The sequence below is a fragment of the Haliaeetus albicilla genome, chromosome 9, assembly GCF_947461875.1.
Source record: "Haliaeetus albicilla chromosome 9, bHalAlb1.1, whole genome shotgun sequence".
NCBI classification, from domain to species: Eukaryota; Metazoa; Chordata; class Aves; order Accipitriformes; family Accipitridae; genus Haliaeetus; species Haliaeetus albicilla.
The window spans coordinates 16,085,368-16,111,345 of NC_091491.1; the positions used below are offsets into that span (position 1 = coordinate 16,085,368).

The window sequence follows — 25,978 nt, forward strand, 5'->3', positions numbered from 1 at the left end:
GGAATGGTCGCTTACAGCTTCAGATGGTGGCACCTGAAACACGCACCCAGTGCTAGGCAAAGGAATCCAATAACCATGTGGAGCGCACCAGGCCCAGCCCCACCTGGGTTTGGGCACCTGGTAAGTACTGGGGCTGGTGGGCAACCTCACAGCCCAGTTCCCACTTGCCTGTAAAAGAGCTGCCCTGGTCAGGGAAGACAGCAGGGAAAAGAGTTGCAAGCCCAGGCTGATATCTGGCAGAATTCAGCTGTCTGTAGCCCCTTGACTTACCTCTGACTAGGCTTCCATGTGGCTGCAGGCTGGAAACATCAGTCTGGGGCACCATTTTGTAGTTCTTAATGCCAGTGGGAAGAAGGTCAGGACACTGGGCATGCTGGGTGCATGGTGCTGGCACTGCTCCCCAGCCAGGCAGGATCTGCACAACACCTGGCGCTTTTGTGTTCCTTGGAGGCAGCAGCACTGCCCTGTATTCCTGCCATTCAGTGCAAGCTCTGCATGGACCAGCCACCAGCTCTGTGCAGTAGTTCTGTGTGCGTGGAGAGCAACACCTGCATGGTGCTGTGGTCTTCCTGGGAGTGTCGGGGACCCTGAGGGTATGATACCCTAAAAGACCCAAGTGCTAGTGACAAAATGAACAGGGGGAAGAGATAATGATCACTGGACCAATAACACATGTTGTTAGGCCAGGATCTGGAGTATGTTTCACAAACCAGAGGTGACAATATAGAAACACCACTGCTACTAGGTTGCAGCTGTGTGAGTAGAGCAATAAAGGTGCCGCTGGGAAGGGACACTGCCCAGTTTGGTACTGCAAAACAGTGCGTTGAGCTTAGTAGTGACAAACCTTTCTGACCATCAGCACCCATCACACTGATCCCTCTCCCCCTTGCAGCCCCCAAGGGCTTGCAGCACCTTTTTACACACACACACACACACACACTCCCCCCAATCCTCCCCCAACATAGGTACAACAAGGTGAGAGGGGAGGTTTGGGCTTCACCCGCAGTGACAAGATGTGTCTTTCTGTAGCAGAGTTCAGGGGCAACTGTACTAAGAAAACAGAAGCCAGCAGCACTGTCAGACCAGCAGCCCTCTTGCATGCTCCCTGTGCACACAGCTCACACAGGAAAGTCCAACCAAGGGCTTTTTTAATGGAAGTTCATAGGAACACACCATGCGCAGGTTAGTTTGTTCACACATGTATCATCTTCTGCATTCTTCAAGCCTTTTCGAGGTTCGCCTGTTCTGTGCCCTCAGACCCCACGGCTGCTGCCACGAGCCAGTGGGCCAGGCCTTGGCAGAATAACTGCTTTTACTAGTACCACAGTTAAAATTTGGGTATGGTACCCATCCACAAAAACAACACAGCACTGTGACACACAGGCTCTGGGCACAGGACAGGCTGCACTCCTCCAATGGAGTGGAGCAGAGTCAGTTATTTGGCAAAGTTACCAGCGCTGCCACGAGCCTCCGGCTCAGTGCAGGTAGCCCAGTGCTGCGCGATGCTTCAGCACACTTAGTTTTGCCCCCAGAGTTCACGGCTTCTAGCCCAGCTGCCCCACGGCTGCTTTGGTTTAGTGAGAAGCAGCAGTAGAGCTGGGGAGACTACACACTGCTACAAACCCACCAGCACCCAGCAAGACTCAACACAGCACGGAGGGTTCTGGGAAAGGCAGCGGAGGTGGGGAAAGTCCAGTGTTGTGATGGAAACGCTTCCCAGCACCAAGACCTGAAACCAACTGTGGCCTTGCCGCAGCTGGAGGCAGGAGCGCTAGTCTTCAGCCAGTGGAGGGGGGGCCAGATGGAGCTTGAAGTTCTCATTCTGGAAGACACTGCTGGTGGCCGGGTCACCGTGGGAAACGCTGAGCAGCCCGTGCTTTTCACCACCATGGCCACGAGACAGTTCTGTCAGGAGAGCTAGCTACAAGACAAAACCCAGACAGATCACTGTCCGGCAGCCTGGGCAGACTGCCTAGAAGCACTTGTGCAAGATGCAGAAAGACAAAGTGCTCATGGCGGGGCTCACCTTTTTCTTGCAGCAATTAGAAAAACCTTAACACATGTAAAGAACAGGGTATATATGGTATGTAGTGACCCTATAGAGCTCAGTGCAGGACAACAGTCCTGAACTAAACAACTTTCCAGGTGTCTTTAGGTTGCTTTAAAGTTACATAATTGAAAAACAATCCCAGAAAGAGCTGAAAGTGCCAACAACTACAGCCAAAACAGGCAGGAGGCACAAGGAAAATGCAAGGGACAGAGGGAGGCTGCACTCTCCTTGGGACAACATGGGGGACACGAGGAGGGACACTTCTGTGTGATCACAGGAGCCACACAGTGTCTGGAGGGGAGGTTATTTGCAAATCTAAAAAGAACCCGAGAAACCTCACACCATAGACACTTTTCAGGCCCAGCCCCAAAGCCAGAGGCATTTCCATGGTTTCACTGCCAGCAAATTCCCCAGCTCTGTCAGAAGCAGCGTGGCTGCCTTGTGATGTGAAACAGCCAGCTCTATGCACAGTAAATTGCCAGCAATAAACAAAACCCAAGAGAAAAGCCAAAGCCCACACTGCCAGTGCCAATATCTGGTCTGACAACATGCAAAATACCCTTCACCAATTTAAAACCAAAAGGAAAACAGGTGGTACATACTCTGGAGGTTCCTCGGTTGAGTCGGCAGAGTTGGTCAAAAGCTTGGATCTGCTGAGGATCCAACAGAGACTCTGAACTTGCCTGATAAAGAGAGTGAGAAGGTTACAGAGAAAACGCACAAGATGTCAAGTTCATATACACAGAAATTGATCCCTGCTCCTGTCCTTGGTTCTGGAGCAGCCAGTCTGTAGCCTCTTCAGGGAGGCTTTTTTAGCCATCTTTCCTCTGGCTTGAAACCACTGTGTGCACCTTTGTTTTGGGGAAAAAAAAAAATCCTCGCACAAAGGACAGAGATACCCTTACATCCACAATGACTTATTGTTGGTGTCTGTAGCTGATGGCAGACAGACTAACAGTAGTAAGTTAGAAGAAAAGGGGGGGGGGGGGGGGGGGGGGAAAGGAATGGGAAAACTCCCCCACAGCCAGCTGGGAAGAGAAGTAAAAGGTCTCTGTGGATGAGCAGCCTCTCCAGGGCTCTTCCCCAGGCAGCAGCAGCTCCCCCCAGTCCTTTCTCGTCATCTCCTGATAGTGTCCCTCAGCCCCGCTCAGCCTCCCTACTGGGTCCTGGCACAGCACCAACTGCAGCATGCCGTGATCAGGCGCCGATTGTGCATGGCTGTTATGGGGAATGATTACTGTGCCAATGACTATTATATACTAATGGTACCTCTCCTAAGGTCCATTTTTTCCCCTAGTAGGATGTTACAGACTAAAAGCTAGGAAATAAGGGGGGAAAAGGAGGGGGGGGGGAAGGCAAGGCGACTCACACATTAGTGGCAGCCATGTCCCCTGAGAAACCAGACACAACAGACAGCGTAGTACTGCCCAGCAGCATCAGCCTTTGCTAGGTGCAAGGGTAAGTGTCACCCCAGCAGCACTGGGGCAGTTACAGAGCTGTAGGTGAGAGCAAACAGAATTGCAAATAGAGGGACTGTAGCCTGCAACAAAAGCATTAACGCAAAGAGGGCTGCATATATACTCAAACTGCTTTAAAAGGCATCATTTACACATCCCAGGGAGAGATGACAGAGCATCACAGATTCTTGTAGGTTTGTTCCATTTTATCACATCACAATGTTTCTATTTTGAATGTTTCTGCTCATATTCCAAAGCAAAAGCATCATCAAGAAGCTACAGCAGGAGCCAGAGAGAACAGCCTCCCTCCTCATGAGCAGCAATCTGGCATCTGTTGTCTCTGAAAATCTATTTTTGAGGGAACATTCAATGTTCATTCTCAAATATTTTCCCCAAAATACATTTCCTAAGGGCTATTAACCCAAAATGCCACAGTCCTACCAGTGGGTGCTGACTGGAGTTGCATTTACTTTAAACTCTCTTTGGCAATGGATCAAGCCCAACGTGAAGAACTAGTATTGCTGCCTTCAAGAAGTGCCATCAACTGGAATTGAGGCTGAACTCCTGTCCCCACAGTGGCAGAGGGGGCTTCACTGTTCTTCTGGAGTCAGGCAGGGTCACCAGGAGTCGGGACCATTCCCAGTCACGCACAAGCGTGCTCCTCTCTGCACTTAGAGGCTCCTACCAGCAGTGAGGCCCTTCTCCCAGGGGCAGGCATTCTCCTTTGGGGATTGCTGCAGCGCATTTGCTGCCGTGCATTTGCTGCCACGCATTTGCTGCCACACTCAGCTTGCTTTGTACTTCTCATGCTTTATGGTGTGTTTAAACAGCATGTTCAAAAGTTCTGTGAAGATAACTCCCAGTCCTATTTGGGAAAATAAGCGCATGCTACAGCAACGTGGTGCTGTGCGGGGCACAGCATGCTGGCTCCCAAGCTTCTCTGGAAGAGCTTGCTGTCGGCTCTTCACAAGAGCCAGCAAGACTTGGCAAACACCCTAAAAAGCACACTCCGATAATTATCCTAAGCCTGGGGTACACTGCAGTCCAGGTTTAAGGTACAGCTTGTGGCTGCTGCTGCCTGGGGGGGCTGCAGTCTGCATTACAGCTCCATCTCATGGCCCCAGAGGAGCACGCTATGTCCTGGGCAGAGCTAAGAGCCTCTTGGACAGGACCCTTCTGAGGAGCCCTGCCCAAAGTGGATGACAAGCTGCGGTCTGCAGTGGGTTGGAGGGAAGATGCATTGAACCCACCACAGGTTTCCTGAAGCCATGTACATCTTGCCTTTGAGATGTTTATCAGACAGTCTGAGAAGAGAGGAATGTCCCGAGTGCAGATAACTTATGCTGGAAGCATGTGCTCAAACTCACTTCTTCCCACTCCAAGATATGCTTTATATTGTAAATAACTATTTGCTAATCACCAATCAAGGAGCCAATCGTCCATATTCCCTGCACACACAGCATAGGCTTTGAACCAGAGAGCCTATGACAGTGAGGGTCACGTATCTGGAGCTGGCAGGTTGTACAGGCGCTTCCAAGGGACATGCAGGTCATTCTCACTTGGAAAAAAACAACAAAAAGCAAGGAAAAACTGCCCTCCACAGTTGCTGTAGCCACAGGCATTCAAGGACAAGGAAAATGTGATATAATTGGCCTCCCCTCTTCTGCTATCTCTCTACCACGCGTATGTAACTATCAATCAGACTGTTCTCCAGGCTGATGAGCTGAAATATTGCAGGCAATTCTTTCTGTTGTCATGGAAACAACTGCTGTCAGGCCTTTTCCTTTTTTAACCGTGTCACTAAAGGCATGTTTTCATTCAGGAGCTACAGGGAGGCTCTCAGAGTCCAGCATCAGCACTCAGGCATTAGCGGAATCCACTCGGTTCACTCGCTCACCCTGCAACACAGCTTCTTCCTCCAGTGCTACTGCAGGGCCAGCCCACTCATTATTGTCCAAGATCAGTATGAAGTGGTTCGGCACCTCCAAGCCATTTTCAGCCAAATCCTTACACCCCTTCGGAAAGGCCCCAGACTAGATGCAGGACCCAAGAGACGCAATTTATCCCCTTGAGGATCTGGGCCAGCACGGAGAAGAAAGGTTCCTTTTTGTTTTACAGTTCTCAGATCCCACCACTATAATGCTAATCTCCGTTGCACATTTTGCGTGTACATATTCCACCCACCTCTGGTAGTCACCACACAGCCCTCCTAAGCCTGCAATTATCTTTAATTTAACAGCTACAAAATCCATCATCAGCTAGTGCCTAAGCAAAGCAGATCATACCGCAGTTGTAAGCAGAGGCACTGTTAATAGTCACGCCAAGAGATCCATCTAAGTGCCGTCTCTCAGAGCCATACCTTCCACAAAAGATACTGCTACATCAATTAGAGCATCAGAGCACCACATTACCCCAGGGGGCTGCTCTGTAACACAGGGCAGATACAGCCAGAAGTCCTGGGGAAGGTTTCGGGATTCCTAGGAACAAAAGCAACGCCCACCTCCCTCAGAGCCAAATCCACAGGCAATGGACACCAAGTCCACATTCTGCCATTCCTCCCCTGCAGCTCTTACTTCACCATGGCTCAAGTAGCCTTCCAAAAGGTACCCAAATTCAGTTTTGTAATGAGAGCTGAGCCACTTAATGTAAAACTAAGTAGATGTACTTCTCTTCTGCAGGATAAGGACCTGGTGTTTTCATGGTAGTCCCAGGAATCTGGAACAATCAACCAAAAAGAAAGCAAGGCAGGCAGCTGCTCTGCCCAAAGTCACTAGAATGACACTAACATTACAAAATTGTTAATGAACTTCAGAAAACCTCAGGACATCCCTTGTAGAACAAAAGCATGCTGCTGCAGACCTCTGCAGAGCTACTGCAGAGCAATGCACCACTTCTACAGGATGGATGCAGACCAGCCGATCACTGTAGAAGTGGAAACAGAGTCTTGCAAGTCACTCTGGGCGATGCAGCAAGTGGGCAAACCTTTGCTGGGAGGAAGTCCCAGAGCCACTGTAGCTGCTTTATGGCAGCAGAACACACTGCTTTGAGACCAGCCTCCACAGTGTTTTACCACTTACCTCTGCTAGCACACAGAGGAGCGAAACCCCTGGCAGCAGGCCAGGCCCTGCCTGCTCCTGTTTGGATGCAGCGGCAGCCGATACCACTGGGGCCAGCAGCAGCAGGCAAACCAGGACCTGTGGTCTGCAAGTAAACAGAAGCACCGACTCACCAAAGCCCATCACAGAGCAGCCTTCCCTCAGCCCAGCTACAGCAGAAGCAATCTGTCACACAGGTTTGTGCTACAGCTCTGTCCTCTAATGTCTTCAGGAGCAGAATGGGAAAGGCAGATGTCTCTTATTTCCAGTTGAACTTGGCTGAACTTAAGGAGGAAACCTCTCAAGGCAAGGGAGAGGACAGGCTTATTTGTGCTCTGATAGACTTACTGCTGCTGCAACATGAGATACTGCAGTAACTGAGATAGGAGGAAGGAGAACTGTCTGTATTAAATATCTAGAAACATACTGACATACCTCCTTTCTCCCTCTGCTAGCTGGTCTGTTTAGCAGCTCGTGCTTACACCAGGCACTGTTGGAATATTCCCTTGGAGTTCCACTGATGCCTTCAGCCAAAGGAGCAATAACACTGTTCAGGATTAATTAAACAAAACCCACATATCCTCAATGGACACTATGGCCCAGCAGATGAGATATTTATTTATAATGTAGCAGGCTTCGAGGGAGGCATGGCAGCACATGGATTAAACATTACATAAAGATGATGCACAACAGGCCTGTGCTCAGGCTCATCTCAGTTCAGCGCCTGAACCCAAGAGGACAGAAGCGTCATGCATGAAGGCAAGTAATTCATTTTCTAAGCATGAGCTAAGAGGCTGTTAAACAGCATCCCACAAGAGCCAACCACGGAAGATTCAAGAGGTGCAGTGTTCTCTCAATGGCTGGAGTTTGGGGAGAGAAAAGGAAGGTAAAGACATGTAGAAAAAGGAAGAAGTCCTACTTGGTGCAAGAAGGATTAGTGACCCCTCCTGCTAGAGGCTTATTGATAACATGACCCCAAGCCTTACAGAAAACACAAGCGGATGCCTCTGCTATCTGTCCCCTTTGTAGCTCCTGACACTCATGCAGAAATCTGTTACTGCTGTTCAGGAGGGAAGTTTATAATGTGCTTAAGAACAACTCTGGTCCTGGGTGCTCAGCTGCAGCTGCCCAAGCCTGTCTATGCTCGATTCACATATAAACCAACAAAACATACTGTTTTTGTTGTGCAACATGAGGGTAAAGGGAATGGGGGGGAAGGCAGGACATGGAAACTGCAGCTTTCCATTTAAGGGATTTGCAAGAGACAGATGCTCATCTGCCACCTGCATTTCTGAAAGCCACCCTCCAGAACAGCCAGTGACGCCCTTGGCTACAGCAAACACCACTGAACCAGCCATAATTCCCTCCCATACCCTCCCATCTGGGGACTACGAACAACCAAAACCTCAGCTTCTATCTATTTTGCTCCCCTCCTTCAGAGGAACATCAGAAGAAAGGAGTCATCTGCACCCTTCTTAACCCTTTGGCCTTTTGGTTATTTCTCAGCTTGGAATGAGTACAAACCATGGAGGGGAGTGGCAATTGCCCCCCTCCAGCAGCAGCAGCAGCAAGCACAGCACCACAGGCAGAGGTTACTGACAGCGCAGTGTACTGACTCTCCAGCCTGCCCTGGGTCTGGAAAAGCAGCCTCTCCTAGCAGATGGGAAGTCACACGCTTTCTTTCTTGTCTGTGCTCCAAGGCAGATCTGCAAAGACAGACCGAAAGCTTGCAATTTCACAGCGAAGACGTGTGTAACAAGCTGTGCTGATTCCTTGGAGGACGGATATATGGCTGTCAAGCATTGTGCTAAACTACACATAACTATTGGCAACAGTGACTGATGCAGTTTGTGGGAATATCAACAGGTTGCAACAGCCCAGCATCTGTCACCATATTTAAATGAGTCTGTTCTACAGATCCTCCTACATATGAAATGTTTTATTAAAAGGGAAGAAATTTTCATCAAACTGTAGGAATAGTTTCTTCGAAATTGAGATGTAAAGTAAAGCAAAGATTACCCACTGAAATTTTGCCATCTTTTCTCTTAACCAGAACACACCACTTCCCCAAGTGATCCTGGGAGCACAGGGTAGCCAGTCCAACTGGTCTTTGCTTTAGGCAGTTTGGAAGTCAGCTGTCTTTACTTCATGTTAGCCTCTCACAGGTCCTAGAGTGCAAGACTTTGGATTGTAGGCAGTAAAAGGAAAACTTCTGCCAGGCTACAGATTACTATATATGAAGGCCAGGGGAAACAATTACAATTCGGTCTGATATTCTCAAAAAACCCCAACAAAACAAACTAACCACCCCCCAGTATGAGAACTCCAAGAAAACAGTTAATTTTGATTTAAAAGCTGCTAAAGGACAATTTTGGGTTTGAAATTACTCTTTTTAAATCTGTATTTTATTTTGAGTTTTAGCTTTGGTGCCGCTCTTCCTCTACCTGCTAGTTAAGACTGCTGCACTCAGTTTTCTTCTTACTGCATCACTTTTGTTTCCAATACATTACAAGAAATCTTACAACACAGATGTTCTGCTGATAAGAAGCCAATGGTACAAAGTGTCTCTAGTTCCTTCCTCACATGGATTTCCTACACGTTGTTGAAGAAGTTAAGGAATCTACCACCAAAGCCAACTCCAAAGCTAAAGGACCAGGCATTTTCTCAGTTAATACGTATGTGGGAATATTCTCTACTGTGGAGAATGCACAACCTTGTAACTGCTTGGTGTCATTTGGGGGGGGAAGCGGGGGAATCACACCTGGATATTTTCAAAGTTATAAAGCCCTTGGAAAATTTTAATATTGCTGGGAGTCAAGCTAATAACTGACAGTCACCACTACACTGACAACAGTAAAATTGGCTCTGTCTACTGATTGATGGAGGTCATGTGACATTTGTCTAGCTCTAAAATAAGTATTGGCAAAAAAAAAAGTCCTAAACCTTCATTCTTACCCAGTAGAAGGCACACAGACATGCTGCAGAGGGACATTTAACATCTCAGTTCAGCAATACCCTATGGTACCAACACCTCACAGGTGGAAGTTGGTTAAGAAGCTCCGGGTTGGATGGAAGGCTGTGTTGCAAAGAGAGATGCTGGTGGCAGGCTGCAGAACAGAGCTCAAAGGTAGAGTCTGACAAACTGGATTAACTATGGATCACATTCATTGTCCATCCTGGCGTGACTTGACAGGATTAAACTCCAGAATAAAACATATTTGCCATCTGGACAGCTCTAACAATGATGCCCTTAGAACTCCGGCACATTCTCAAACAGGGAATAACCAGAGCATGTCAGCTTAGGGGTTCATGGCATTTTCTGCAGAGCTTATGGCCCAAGAGCCAAGACTGTGTTCCTTTCCCTGATCCCTAGTATGTAGGCTGGCAGAATAAACAGAAAACGCAAACTAGCTCACTGAAACAAGGCAAATTAGTTTTGGAGATCAATGACTAAGATATCAGGAGTATTTCACTTATGCATTTAGGCAGAAGCCCAGCTACTGTGCCTTTCACCTAATATGCCTCAGTTAACTTCAAACACCACAATGCAAAAAAGCACTGCAAGTTTTTTAAATCGGATTAAAAAAACACCACAAACACACAAGCTTTCATTGCTTTTAACACTCATTTATGGTATGATATAAGGTAAGGAGGACAGGAAATATGACCAGTTTAGACCCAGAAGATTACCCTTGGGAAGACAGCAAAGGTTAGGGGATAACACAGAAAGCACAAACTTTTGGTAGCAAAACCAGAGGAAAAGCCCCTTTGCACTTTTCTCACTATTCTCCTTTGCTGGTGCAGAATGTCTCAAGCCCTCATCACAGCAAGGCTCCATTTAAATAAGTGCTATCACCAGATTCAATAACGGTTCAGTGCTGGCTTGTGGCATCTCTCCACCTCCCCCAATTTCAAGGCAATTGCTACAGAAGTCATGCATGCAAAGCAGGGACAGAGAAAACACTGTCTGTTGAGCTGTCGTTTCACATATAAATCTCAACAACATTGCAAAATTCAAACTGACAGTCTTTGTTTCAGCAGAGCAGAATTGGTACTATGAAATGCACTCCAGATGCTCAGTGGCATTTCTCAGTATGAATCTATTCCTAATTCAAGGCTTGCTAAGAAAATAAATACCTAAACTGAAGATTGCACTATGGGGAAAAACAAAACAAAACAAAAAAACCCCAACACATTAGATTTTGCCAAGAGACGGACTGAGCTTTCAGGGTCTTCAAAGTGGTCGCAGAGAAATAGCCTCCCCACAGATCTATATGCAAAATGTCCCAGAAGCTTCGGAGCTGGCTCTCTGGAGTCTAGGGAAGGCAGGGCTAGAAGCACAACTGTGTTAGCATAACCTCCCTCTGGGATTTCCTGTTCATTGTTTGCAGAAACACCAGCTGTGGAAGCAAGAGCAGCCTGACCAACACAGACCTCTGGGTCTGCCCCATGTCAGCAGAGTTGAGAGGGAACACAGAGAAGCCCTTCACCAGAGAACTGCAGAACCAAAAGACCGAACAAACCTTTGGACAAACAGAAATAAATCCCTTCTGTGCCTGGGGTGGCACCAGAGACCAGTGACCTCTGCTATCTTGGATCCAGGCTGAGAAGGACCCTTGGGAACACATGAATGTGACTCAGAGTGGGGGGGACCCCTACCAGTCTCCCCTTTCCTTCAGTCCCCTTTGCTTGCCCACACCTCTCCTCTCCAGCATCGTGCATCATCCACCAGGCTACCATAGAAAACGCACCTTTCAAACAGACCTCAATTCTGCACAGACCAGTGTCATGTCAAAACAAGCACGGGGAGCTTAGCTGTTTTCATGCTTAATTCTCTGCTTAAATTTACTTGAGGCTGCACAAGACCAAACCCTACCATACTGGCATGCACCAGCCAGCCTCCAGCAAGAGCTTCTGTGCTCCAGGTAACCCTCCTCGCCCTTCTGCTTTTGGCTCCAGTGGAGCCAGGTAACAGGCACATCCATCTCCGCCGCTTCGCATTCCCAGCACTTACCCCGTGAGAAGTAGTCTGTTCTGTAATTCAGACTATTGGCTGGCCAAATGAATCATTACCTCACAGGGTTAATTAACACCACTGAGTGGCAATTGTTAAGCAAACAAACTTCTGGAAAAGCTAGAGATTTTACAGTCTTTTGCCAAATCTAAATATATGCAGCTTTTTAAAGATCTGACTGTGCAACAGTTTAATCACATGTGAGCACAACAGTTAAATATTATAATTTAAATATATGAGGAACATCACCAACTTGGAGAGGATCTGGGACATCAGGAGGAGGAAGTGGGGGGGCCTGAAGGGGTGCTCGGGCTCTGATGAGGCAGAGCCAAGCTGTGCTGGGTCAGCTGTGTGGAACAGGAAGCGATGGGCTTCTCTGCCAAGAGCACATGACAGACAGCAGGGAACCATTCAGCACTCTCAGATGGTCTGGCACGGACATTTTCTAGCCAGCGCTAGATGATCCATGCTGTAACCCCTTTTCCTCCCCATCCGGTCGCTCCACATCTCCCTTTAAGCCCAGAGTCCCAGCCAACCCCTCACTTTTACAGACAGATCAGTTAAATAAAGGGAAGCATCTTCTCCCTGCACCAATCATTCCCATGTCATCTGGAGCATTTTCCACTTCATTCTGCTACAGGGTACGTCCAGACTGGTATTAAAGGGGAGACACAGGGGTTCTCTGACTGACTAGCCCATGAGAAATCCAGTGATAACCAAGCTGTAGGGTGCTGGAATGAAATGTCAGGCACTTTAATGATGACTGTAGTTTTAGTACTTAATTTTGCCTTTAGCTTTTAAAGTTAAACCGGGTCTGTCGCACCCATTTGCACACATTCCTTTGGAGCAGAAGTGTAGAGGGTAAAATATGGGGCTGCTGAATCTGCCTAACTTTGGAGTCAGTATCCATATTTTACTGTGGCAGGACAGTACACAAAATGACAAGCATTTGTAAGCAGATTGTTTGGACCACAAACAATTTACAATCTCCTGGGAAAGCTTTTCTTTCTGTCACCATATAAGAAATTAACACAATTTGATTGCAAAGATTGCGTAGCGCTCCATACATTCCTCAGAGATTACTTTTCCCCCAAGTCTCCCTTTAAGCAGGAAGCTTTTTTTTTGTTAATACAGAAGCTGATGGAAGTTGACTAATGCTGTTAGCTATCTTTTGATCGGAATTGATTTGGCGGAAATTGAAATAATCTGCTAGAAGAAAACAAAAGTACTACTATAAAAACCTACTCCAAGATTGAATTACTTTGGTTTCAGAAGTGGAAAAACGTTGCTTTGCATGCATCTGTGCAGTGACAAATGCACAAAGTACCTTGAGGCATTTAGTAACAAATGGTCATCAATGACCACCTTTACCAGAACACGGGGCAGTGGAGTTCAGCTCCCCACAGTGCAATACCCCTAAAAGACATCCCAACAAGCTACCTGCCATTTTTGCTTACAATCCACAGTACCATGCCAGGGAAAAACAGAAGAATGCATATTGAGACTGAACTTCTGTTTGAATTAGGGTTGGTGAAATTTCTTGCACACAAATACTGACAATAAATACAAACTAATTATCTTTTCTCTCACCCAAATCCAGCTGCATCAGTCTTGTTTACATGCAAGCTTCTTAAAACATTGTGCAAGCACTTAGCGAGTCAAATCAATTCCAGATCCTTTACCCAGAGCCAGGTTATCTGTTAAGAAGGTGGAACGGAGGCTCCATGATCCAGCCACAAGGATCATGCCAGCTTTTAATACAAGTTTTATGTAAAACACACCTAAAAATAGTTTGAAAGGAACTGTCTCCAATGGCCCATCCCAGGCTCTCACAAACAAGACAAAGCAGTGGATGCATCTAGCAGGCAATCAGCTGCAAGCATCCAGCTTCCCCTCACACTGGCTAGCAGTTCCCAGACCTTCTGGATGAACACATTTCTATTACTTCCACAGCTCTGTATACCCACGCCAAAACAAAATGACATTCATACACGTGACTAGTTAGCTGCTGATACTGTTTGACAGTTACTAATCGTAGGCTTGTCTGGAAGCAAAGACAGACAGGAGAACAAAGTGACGAAGTCTATAAGCACTGCTCAAAGTTTACTTGAAGAGAAACTGCCTCGCAAACCTTACCTGTGCCAAGGATGCTCCCCTTCCTTTTTTTAGCTCTGAGAAGTTCTCACTCAGTTTTCCTCCCTTGTTACTTGAGTTGCATTTATAGCACATCCACCTCATCAAGCCTTTAGTTACCGTACCGCACTCTTTACTCAGCAGACACAGCGAATGGTACAAGTGGCCACAGCTGTAAAGAGAAGAATTCTGCTGGGTGCTTGAAAGCAGGGCAACACAGCCTGACAGCTCTACACTTCGGAGGGGAAATCACTGGTCAATGGAAAACAAGGCTGTTTATCTGTAAATACAGATCAGCAGTGTATACACTCCCTTCGTACCTCCACACCATCCTGTAGTATTTCTAGACTTGCAAAAATAACAGTAGATGCCTATTTGCTGATACAGCTACAGTTCATAATACTAAGGTAATAATGATTTTATCTTATTTTACAGCCAGCTGGCCACAGACAGGAATACTGGAGATGCCAACAGAGTATGTAGTCAGGGCTGCAATAGATCCGAAATGTAAAAATACAGGCAAATGAACCCAGGGTGCTGCAATTGCACAAACTGCATTGCTGGGAGAGATGATAGATAAACTGACAGCTTACTGAACAGCTCTCACAGAATTGTAAGGCAATTCTTTCCAGCCAAGACAGAGCTGGCTGCATGCAAAGACAGCTGGCTCAGGTGGGTTTGATTAGCCAGCCCTTTTAAAGTGCAAGGGAGCAGGGATACATGCTCACAGGAATACATATGATTACTTGTGCAAGTCAAAGACCAGTAGCTTCCCCCCACCCCACCCCTTTTAAAACTACTAACATAATCACAGCTGTGATCCTACCCCTTAACTTTACCTGAAAACAATGATTTCATCAGCAGTTTCTTGCCGCCTTTTGTACTGCTGTAGACAAATGCAGCAGTAATCCTGCTTTGGAGTAAGCCCTCTAGTGACAGAAGCTCTTAGGTTACACAGGGACCAGTGGAGATCATGGTTTAAAAGATTCGTAGTTGTCTCTAACAGGGTCTGTGTGGAAAACAATATACAGAATAACTAGGTCATTTTGTCATCTCCAGACTGCAGAAACTTCATACTGATCAATTCTTCATAACAAGCAGCTTAGCAGATTACTAAGAGCAAAACCAACCCAACAAAATTGCTTCTCTTTGTATGTTTTCTAGCCACTGCCCTCAAAATACTCATCCTTTCATCACATGTTAATGAAGGCAATAGCTTTTCACTCTTAAATAGATAAATCCTTTATTGATTTTTGTCAAAGAGCATTAAAAGAGACATAGTAGGCTCATTTTTTCATCTTCCATACCAGACCCCCCTTTTTTTCCTCCTCTACCTGGTAAGCTACTGCTTATATCTCCCATTTTAGGAGAAATGTGCTGATAAAAATCAAAGCCCAAACACACTATTGCAATTAAAATATGTAAAAACCACTGAATTTCTTCATCTGCTAGTTGTCCCCAAGTGAGATGTCCATTTCTGAAGAGCCAAAAGCAAAATACCCTTAGTTTTTAGCAGTCAGTGCTTCTTTCAGCAATAACAGGTATCAGGCATAGGTGCTCTGGTCCGTGATCTACCGATATTCTGTAGCAGCCAACTTGCAAAAGGCTGCAGAGGTTGCACCAGCAGTTCACATCTGGACTAGGCCAGATGTGACACACAGCCTGTACCAGACAACTGCCAGGCAATGACAGAGGACCTATGCTGCTCAAAGCAGATCTTTACCAAAGAATCCGAACAGAGATAATGACTCTTTATGTTCAGCCCTCTACAGTAAAGCTATCTCCCATTTCATTTTTAAATTGGATGCTGCTGCATGGAGGCCTGAGCAGTAGCTAGGATAGTAGTACCATATGGTAGGCAGAACAAGGAAGGGTGAGTTTGGAGGAAGACTATGCATTCTGCTTTGGGGAAAAGGAGTTTTAGAAAACTGTTGAAGTTTGGAGACTGCCTGGGATTTGAGACTGGACAGAGAAAGGCAGGAGTGAGATAAAGGTGAAATCTCATTAGGTGACAAAGGAAGTGCAGCATTACCATTGGGAAGTGGCAAAACAGCCTAATTTAAAGAGCTCTTATTCAAAACTGCATAAAAAGACAAAACATATTGGGTTTGTGCCTTTGAATCCCTAACTGCAGGATGAGTTGGAGAAAAAGCAGATGTTTATCCTTCCAGTACATTTAACATTTACATGGTGAACTACAGAGGTATTCACCATGTACCTGTCAGTCCCTTCACTTGCAATCTGTCTGTGAGCAATACAAACTCATTCCCCTTCCCCCAGTCACACAAATATAAATCACTTGCATGTCCATTTACTTTGCCCTGCAGAGAGAAATGACAAATGAGAGAGAGTAGTAGGCTGGATAGCTAAAAGTAATCCCTGCATATAGCAGTGGGCAGAACAGAAATGCATGCAACTTACTTGTTCATAGTTAAAAGTGTCCAGCATTCCCAGGACAAGTCCTTGAATTTCTCCAAGTTTCCCTTTTCCATAAACTGGATCCTGTATGAAGACATGAAAAGCTGCAGCTGAATCACAGGATATGAACATTCTGGCTTTTTTTTTTTTAATTTTTTTTTTCTCTCCAGATTGGCATTGCAAACAGAAGTTATGACTCCAGATTTAAAGATGCTGTACATGCACAAGGACAGCAGAATAATCCTATGCAGTGATGGGAAAATTGGTAATTAGCAAAACTGAAGAGATGACAACATCAATACTAATTACTGTGCTTGGGTCAAAAGACTTCAGATGTGACCTTGGAAACTTCATTCAGGAGATGTAAGAGCTGACTGGAGAATGCATTTGAGGAATATAAAAGAAAACAGCAAAAACCACCCTGTAGTGACACAGGAGATATCAACTCCAGCTGTGCTGACCCTTAACACCAACTACTATGAGGTTCTGCTGGTCAGTGAGCTCCTAGGCTGCCTTGCAGGGCTCCAGGCCCACGCTGCCAATGCGCACTCACCTGGGTCAGAGGGTAATTCGCTCTGTGCATCCACAGGTCACCCCCAAGCTCATTCAACACCCCCTCAGCTGTGGGTTAAAAGAGCACAGACACAGTGGGCTGTGCAGCTGCGGAGTACTATGCAGGAATCCTGGGCAATCCTGGTCTCACATCCCAGATGACAGAACATCATCCAGGGAACAGGGGCCTGGGGCTCTTCTGTTGCTGCAGGGAAGACTTCCATGTGCCCTGAGCAGCTTTATTTCCACGTCCCAGCAGCACAAGTGAAGGGTTGTGGTACAAGTCATTGCCCTGGTGCATCTCAACCACATTCCTTAGGCCTGCTCCAAACCAAACATCCCCTTCTCCTCCACAGCCACCCTGGCACCCTCTGAAGAATCACTCAGCGCAGGACAGGAACCCGGGTCTAGGATGCATCACACTGTTCTGGGCGAGCTTAGTGAGGAGCCTTTTGAGAGCTGCTCTCCTCTCAAACAGGCAGACATGGACAAAGCACTAGAAGAGGGGAGAGACTACTTCAATGACCTTACCTCCTGCCAGGCCCTGTTGCAAAACAAGAGGCTTACGGGCACACTGGAAAAACCTCTGCCAGGAAATACCTCTGCCCAACAACCAGCATGGTGAGAGTTTGCTGACAGCTCCTAGTGACCACAAATGCTAGCAGCCACCAGCACTAGTGTCTCTTGAGCAGAACTGACCCTGAAAGATCTCTCCATGCAGTTGCAGAGGTGCCCTGTCCCTTACCAACATGCAACATGGCACCACTTCCAAGACGCATGTGCCAGGAACACAACTTCCTCCTACTTGTCTTTACAGCAGCAAGATCAGACTAGAACGCAACACAGCGATGTTTCGCTAAAGATGCCTTGCAAGATGTTGGCTAACCAGCTGGGATCCAGCCAGTCCTTGTCTTTAACATAAACAGGAAGCAAGGAAGAGGAGTCGACTTAGTAGCAGGATCTACTACTGGCTACTGCAGTGGTGTGATCCTTGCGGTGCAGCCCAGTTTCAGTTCTGTCTCTGTGGCCTGAACAGTCTGATCTGCAAAAGACCAAGGCTGTGCTCCCCCCACCCCAAACTGGCACCAGCGAGGCACACACATGCCTATAATCAGAACAAGTTTATTCAGGAACACCTCAAAAGAGGATCAGGGGAAATCGTCTTTGTGTAACACACAAATCCTTGAGGCTGAGAGACAGTCATTTAATTGGACCTGGAAAAAAGCATTTTGCCCCACTGGGAGGCAGTGGAAGGATGCTGGGGGAAGCCTGCAGGAAGCTGAGAGAAGCTGACTGGTGAAATGGACAAGACACTGACAAAAATAGATAGAAAAATAGACTGGCAAGATACGAAAAGGAAACTAACCTAGAGAATAGAAAAATTACAGACACACAGCGGAAACAGGAACAGAAGGAGCTGGATGAACAAGCTCTGCATAAAAGGAATAAGAAAAGGAACAGGAGCAAGGCTGATTCCATGCTGGGAGTGAGAGCGAGGGAGAGAAAGGATAATCAAGAGTGAAAAAGCAAGTTGACAAAGACAACTAAAGTGGCATGGAAGTTACACTGCAAGATACCCAGAGAGATCACCAAAACAGCTATAGAAAGCAAGTCAGGCAATTTTTGAACAACAGTCTTCAGAGGAAATGTGACAAGCAGAAACACCAACGTTCAAGGCTAAATAAAAACAGCACTGAGTAATAGCACTTGAGTCAAAACCAGCTGTACATTTGGAATATACAGAAGAGCTCGACATGCTGCAGAGGCTACTTTTTTACTAGGTGAATAGCACAGCCTCAAACAACACAAAGTTTTCTTTCTGCATGCATAATTTAAAAGCAACAGCATAGAAAGTACACTACATTGAGTCACCATATGAATTATGGAGGGCAACAGGGAACTTGGGACTTCCCATGCAGCATGTACGTGATCCATAACATAGAGCAAGTTATTTTTGTATCCACCAGATACAAGTATATGGCCAAGGAAACTCAAACAGGTAACTCTCAAACTGTACAGATGCAACCATTTACATATAGCAACTCAAACAGCCCAAGCTGCAAAGAGAGGCTTTCAAAGCTTCTGGACAGAGATAGAGGAGGAAGAGGAGATACGAGGAGAGAGTAATAAAAGAGCCATGTACAGCTTTGCAGGAGAGGTATGTTGAGTCTGAGGGCCAATTTTCAGTTCCTTGTTTTTTTCTCAAGTCACAATCTCTCAAAAAATGGCAGGTAGGAAGAGAATGGACTTTTCTCCAAAGGGGAACCATGGGGTCTAGCAAAGCCTTATACCAAGCCTGTGAGTCAAGTACAAGTGAAGTTCATGCATGTTTCCTGCCAGCAGCCATTGAAGACAGTGCTTCACAGGCCTGGGTTGCAGCTATCTACCTGCCTCGAGCATGAAATCCAGAGCTGTAATTTTGCATTTCCAGCAAGTTATAATGCTTTCTTCCAATTTGCTGGTTTCAGCCCCCACAAAATTTACAGTTGCAAAAGCCTTGTGGGATCATTTTTATGGAGGAATATGTTTCATTAATTCCACCTTATAAAATTTGTCTCAGTTTGGAATTTATGCATGCTCCAAATACACCATACAGGACGGCACATTAATAACAGTAAGTTGCACCAAGCCAGAACAGATCACAGCTCCTGTTTCCAGGTTGGTATTTCCCTGGGGACACAGCACAGTAAGGCAAAGCCAAAATCACTGCCCAGTGCTGCTACCAACAAACAGATCAGGAAAAGCTGGCAGGTATCCAGATGCAAGTCAGAGGTGCTTATGCAGCCTTTCAGCCAGTTCTGTCTCCTCCATTTCCAATTTCTTCCTGGCTCCAGCACTCACAGCACTGTGCTAATAAATGCACTATGAAATCAGAAAATACATTAATTTACAGCTTGTCCCATCTACAAAGGAACAGAGCAACTATTGTACATAAAACTAATACCAGCGTTGATCTTCAGGACTGGAAAGGAAAAAAAACACGCAGGGCCCTAAGCAGGGGTGGAAAAAATTCAAGCAAAGGCTTTTTGGATCTTTCTGCTTCCACTCTAACAGATTTTAGAGATCCCTTCCTTCCCCACTTTGGGGTTCCTACAGGTGTTTTAATTTTAAATTTCTGGCTTCTCCTGTTCTCCATTGTGTAGGAGGCATCAGCTGCATCTACTTACAAAACATTCATGAAGGATTACAGCTTTGTAAGGGAATTAACACTCAACCTTTCAGCCCTCTTCAGACAGCATTCACATTCTTAATGACATGGAGTTTTTCTTAGTGCTCAAGAGGATTCCTCTAGTATCTCTTCTAATACAGCTATTTCAGACTTCCTATTTAATAAATAACTTTACAACTTTATTAAGGATGAGCAAGAACATAAATATATTAATTGTTATTTCATATGACTTCAATTATATAAAATTGAGTCAATATGTTGTAATAGGCAGATGCCAGGAGCCTACCTGTGAAAGCTGTGGAGTCTTGTCATAGCCCTTTGCAAGGTGCCCTTTAACAAAGCGCTTTGGTTGCAAAATTAACATTTGCATAAGGTATAATTCATAAGCAGTTAAGCCCAGAAGAGGAAGAAAAACAGTCCACTACAATTGGAACCCTCTAATTCCTTTTCAGAAAAGGCAATATAATCTACCTCAGTTTTTTGATGTCATCCACCTTACAAAAATCCCTCTGTTAATTCCTGGACAGCTGTTCTACCTTCCAGACCTGCAGCTCCAGTGCATCTATGCTCTACCACCAAGACTTGACCTCTGTTGGAACACCTTTTGAGGGCATTTTCAGATAAGTACCGCTTACAGTGCTAGGTTTCACAGAAATATTTTGAGGGCTTGCAAAAGGCTCTATGTTCTCCAGGGCCCAGAAGAGCTGGTTGAAGAATTTACTTATGGTCACAGTTAAAGTGGCACGTGAATAACGCTTTGAACGAGGCCCTATGTACTGCTCAGAGCCAAGACAGAATGGTTTGGCACGAAGGTTTAGAATTTTACATGGCTTCAAAGAGCGACTACACAGCTTTGCAAAAGGAATACCCACCCAGGGCTAGCAAACTAGAGATCTGTCTGAGAAAGCTGTTGAGACAGAGTGTTCTGGGGAAACACCACATATGTAGGCCTTGTTGTTATTCTTCCCCACAGGGCACTTAAATGGCATTCCCAGATAATCCAAGAAAGCAAATGATAGGTCACACTACACAGGGAGGCAAAAAATCCAGTGCTCCCTGCTGTCTAACACAGAGGGAGTTTCTTTCCTGATCCCAAACATGGCAAGGGTTCAGAACCCCTGAACATTTGAGCTGTGCACCCAAAGACATGGCCACATGGTAAGACTTATCACCATTCCCAACATCATCTTCCCAGGTGAATTCAAAGCAACTTTCTTTTTTCCAAGAGCCATGCTGTGCACCAAAACAAAACCCAAAGAAATTCTCCCACAGGCATCTAGTGCAAGCCCTGAAGCAATAGTTTAATACAACACAGCTACAAACACACAAGCCAAAGGGACCTAGAGCAATGCAGTCCCAGAAATAAAGCTTGGTGTGAACACAGTGTGAATGGAAATGTGTGATTTTTAAGCACAAGAACAAAGGGTTAAATAAATGGTCTGTCTTGGTAACAAAGGACACTGTTCCCATCTGCAAAGCCTAGGAGGGTGTCAAGCACTGAAGGCAGCAGACTGGTAAGAGCCCAGGACAGACAAGTTACAGTGGAAGACCCCATGTGCTAACAGGAGGAAGATGATAAGTTTGCAGAATATCATGCACTATCTTTCTGTTAGCCCAACAGGGGAGCAGACTACAGATGTGTATTTCAAACTTAGGTTTCAAACAAGAGAAAACAAAATGTGCAGCAATCTGGCCTATGATTTATGGAAGCTTAAGTGAGATTAAGAGGCAAAAATCCACCTTATAAAAGCCAGCAACTTCTAAAGGACATAAGTAAGCTGTCATCACCAGAGGACCCCAGAGATGCAGTGAGGGGCTGATGCCCTCTTCACTGCCCACAAACGATCCAGGTCAGATCACTCATTCCCATACATCTTAGGTGTTTGCAAATACGTGAGTGCAAATGAGTGAATGAAATCTAAAAAAGAATGAGTGTTAAGAGGCAAAGTCAACTTATTTAGAGATCCTATAAATAAATACCACCTTCCCTTCCATAGGATCTTCTAATGAGTTTTACAACACTGTTTTCCCTATACCTGTTTCTGAGCTACAAGGTGCCAATTACTACTCCTATTTTATGAAGTTCTGATACTAATATTCTTTACCTGGAATTCAGTCCTTCCCTGAATGCATTTTTAGAAGTCATCTCTCCTCATTTTTTTGCTCTAGTTGTACAAAAATATTTGCCTTTTTAAATCTCGATTTTGTCAGAGTGAATTTGTAAGGCTGACCAGGGAAATGGAATGAACAGGAGCAATTTCCCCCTGCCTCCAAACCCAGTGACCAGAGTTGCACATCCTGCTTTAAATAATGCCTTACACATTTCTGTCCCTAGTAAAAGTACTTCACCTGATGCACTGTAAGGATCCCATTATCCTTTGCAATAGTGCCATCACACCAACCATTTCACTGTACAAGTGACAAGTGCATTTCACTCATCTGTTGCCTCCAGGACATGAATGCTAGCCTCTAGAAAAAGGTTTTTCTATTTCTGCTAAGAACAGAAATGAGATGAAATCTTTGAAGACTGCAAACAAGAATTTCTACCCATCCTAAGGGAGAACAGGATCTTCCTCCACACCGCAATACCTCTCAGCTGTGTTATATTCACAGTGGTCAGTGGTTTGCCTCTCACCCCATTCTGGTAATTCTCAACCCAGGAAAGCCTTCCTGTCAACCTCCCCACTTATTATTATACATTCACAAGTATTATTATATATTCACAGCTTCTGTATTATTTCCTGCCTACATTAAACATCAAACAAAGCCCAACAGGAAACTATATCTAATGCCCCAGTTAAAACTAGATTAAATAAGTTATTGAAGAGCCATTAAGTTTGCTCAACATTTTCTACTTTTGATAAAACCACATTTCATTTGATCATGCTTTCTATCCACTCTTTTACAACATCTTTCACTGTCTTTAATTATGATTTTTTCCAAAATCCAAGATTGTGCATAATATTAAGATTAAACTAATAGGTTGCTAGACATGTGCGTTCACCCTGTGAAGCCTGTAAGCCCTTCTCTACATTTTCTCCTCTCATCTGGAATAGAAACCCTGAAGAGTAATTCAAGACTTTCTCAATGCTTCCATCATTCCACTCCATAATGCAGACAATGTCTCTAATTAATTTTCTGCATTTCTCAAGGGTTGCTATTAAATCCCAACCTCATCCTCTGTCTGTTTTGCAAATTAACAAATCATATCTGCTTGTGATCATTCAACCCAAGATCCCATTTTGAAATTAGCTCTTCTACAGGATGTTTGCTGCTCACTACAAACATCTCTAAAATAATACATTGCACCGTCAATCAAAATGGTCCAGTCTTGATCTCTTTGTCCAAACCCTACAAACTTTGCTTTAGTGATTTGAAAACTGTCCATCCCAGAGCCGTAGCTAAATGGCTTTCAACAAGTTTTGAAAAATTCGTAGTTGCTTTGTCCCTAAACCTGCTAAGTTTCAGTTCAAAGTAACTGCAACCTTTGAGATAATATTTTATTTGGTCTGCAGAAATTACCTCAATTATCTTCTCACAGGTCTATGTGTTCCCACACGTCTCCTCAGACCATCAAGTCTCCCAGGTCATTCTATCAGCTTTTCCAACTTATAACTCACCAACTGAACTTCTACTGAAATATTTTGAACCAGACAATTAGTGAACCTGATCTTTAACAACCCGGAAACTGCTCTTCCCAATAACTGAGTGGCACAGCTTGGTAAAAGCTTCTTCTCTTCAGAAACTCACCTGTAGAATTCTCTGCAGGATTGAAGGAAGAGCGATAAATGCAGCCATGTTGTTCAGCACTTGCATTGTCAAACTCTTCAAAGCTGAAATATCAAATATAAAAGCCACCAACAGTTCATTAGGATTCAAGGAGTAAAGAGAGATCAATCTTACAGATTAAGAGAGTTCTATTTCAGTTCATGGTTTCCAGTTTGAAAACAGCTTTTATTTTTTTTCTTCTGCACACTTTGCACTAAGCAAACACAGCTTTTTGTATCAGAAAGCATATTTAAAAGTTTTCAATATCACAATGTCTCTCCCTTCCCCTCTCACACCCTATTTATTTACCTACAGTAAACATTCACATTTTGAGACTTACTTTGTAGCACTGTCATTCACTTTTCCTACTGCTATCAAAAACCAATTTGGATGCCTTGTCCATGTTATAGTCCCACAGACTAAAACTTCCTAGCACTAACCTTTGCATGAAACTTCTTCCTAGATCCCCAGTTCCCCAAAGTAAGAGCCAATATTCAGATATGCATGGACCCAGCAATTCAGCTTCTTTGTGGGGATAATTAGCTAGTTAGAGCAGTCTGGGAAGTATGCACATTAGGAATGAAAACAAAATAGTTATGCAGGATCCAAGTGTATTATCCTTTCATCATTTCTGGTATCACTTCAGATGATTACTTTTCTGCAGGCATTAGCTCCCAAAAATGGATAATCTAGAGAACATTCTAAATTTAGAGGAAAAGATGAGTTGAGCAAAGAAGTGATTTATATTTTTAGGTTACTGATCTCTGCAAGACTATCCCCAAGAATCCAGATATAGGTAATGGTCACTGGAAAGAAATAAACAGAGGGAGAGCGGACAGCATGATCACCACCACACTTATTTGTAATATGTTGCGATCCTTAACCACGCACAACCACAATCACTGTGGACCACAGGGCTGGAATAGACCAAAAGACATTATTCTGTCCCAAGACCACAGTACCTAAGCCCCTTTTTAACTAGTCTTAAGTCTCCCATAAAGGGAGGCTTTTCAAGATGTGCTGCTGACAACCACAACAGATTCAGGGCACTAGAACTGGAGTAGAGAATTTAGCTGGTGTATTCAAGTTCTAGTGATTTTGTACACAATAGACAGGTGCAGGGATAAGCGTACAAAAAAGCTAGGCATGGAAGATGACAGTGTATTATGTCAGAAGTTCCCAAAGTGCACACTGCAACCTACTTACAATCTAGAAAGCCTCTGTACACGCTGTGCACCTTGCCTTTTTCATAGACACCATACTCAATGGAACTAGCTTATGAGCAGAGGCTGTGGTAGGGTTCCTCTTCCACTCGGGACTAAAAAGAAATATCTGACAGCTGCAGCCTACCAAACGCCCAAGCTGAGCTCAGTCCTACAGCCACTGCAGTTAGATCTACTGCAAGAGCAGCAAATTTAGGAAATAAGTAACAAAACTCCTTTTCTTCTATTCATTCATTAGAGGAGGAGAGGCAGAACACAGATTTTGATTAATATTTGAGGTCACAAAGTCCAAAATACTTACATTCGGAGTATTGACACTGTGAAGAACCAGATAATTTCTGTGGGGACATCATAGCCTCCAGCAGGGGAAACCAGAGGGCCTGAAATAATTGAATGCAAGGAAAAAAGGCAGTAAGAACACAGCAATACTAAAAATGAGCTGTGACCAATGTCAGAGTCCATTTCCAAAGACTCACTTCCACATTCTGAAGAACAACTGCATTTCTCATGACTGCAATGGAACAGAACTGAAACATGTTAAAATAACCTCAGAGCAAAGCACTTGGGGATCTGCTTTCAGTCCAGATTGCTCATATCTTAGATCAAGATACTATTTGATTGGGGTCTGAACACAGAAGACCTTTGGCTCCTGTTGCTCCCTCTTCTCCATTCTCATCTGTTTCTTTACGGAAATCGTGACAACAATCTACTTTTACTTCATTCAGTCCCCAACTATTTGACCATGTGAGATGCAAACTCTCTGGTGTAGAGACTGCTTACATAATGGGTAGCACAGTGAATGGAACCCAACAGGAAAGGGGCATCTAAATTCTCCAGGCAGTATACGGGAGTTGTGAAAATTCACATAATATTGTAAAATTAATGTGGGAATTAATTAATGGGGAAGCTGGTCCTTCATTTGGTGACCAGAGTCAAATCTTACTTGGGCATCAACAAAACAATTCCAGCAGGTGGAACCCGACCCAGAGGGAGAGCAAACACTAACTCAAATCTATCCAATTAGGCAGGCCGGCCATAAGCACTCAGGGTGTGCATGCAGACACCTCTTCAATAAAACACAGCAGCTACCTGTTGCACA

The 25,978-nt window shown here is 44.9% G+C and overlaps 1 protein-coding gene across 4 annotated transcripts in view; it reads right to left on the minus strand.

Moving 5' to 3' along the window:
• Positions 1 to 1,133: 1,133 nt before the first annotated feature.
• The window catches only part of VPS8 (VPS8 subunit of CORVET complex), an 85,024-nt gene continuing 60,179 nt past the window's right edge, over positions 1,134 to 25,978 (minus strand). For all 4 annotated transcript variants that reach the window (XM_069791824.1, XM_069791825.1, XM_069791823.1 and 1 more), the window contains 7 exons: positions 25,181 to 25,259; positions 23,639 to 23,721; positions 16,171 to 16,251; positions 14,589 to 14,758; positions 13,753 to 13,921; positions 2,653 to 2,733; positions 1,134 to 1,921 (listed from right to left, as the gene is read on the minus strand). In XM_069791824.1, coding sequence (XP_069647925.1) covers positions 1,772 to 1,921; positions 2,653 to 2,733; positions 13,753 to 13,921; positions 14,589 to 14,758; positions 16,171 to 16,251; positions 23,639 to 23,721; positions 25,181 to 25,259 — 813 coding nt within the window. In that variant the 3' untranslated portion in view covers positions 1,134 to 1,771. The remainder of the gene's footprint in view (positions 1,922 to 2,652; positions 2,734 to 13,752; positions 13,922 to 14,588; positions 14,759 to 16,170; positions 16,252 to 23,638; positions 23,722 to 25,180; positions 25,260 to 25,978) is intronic.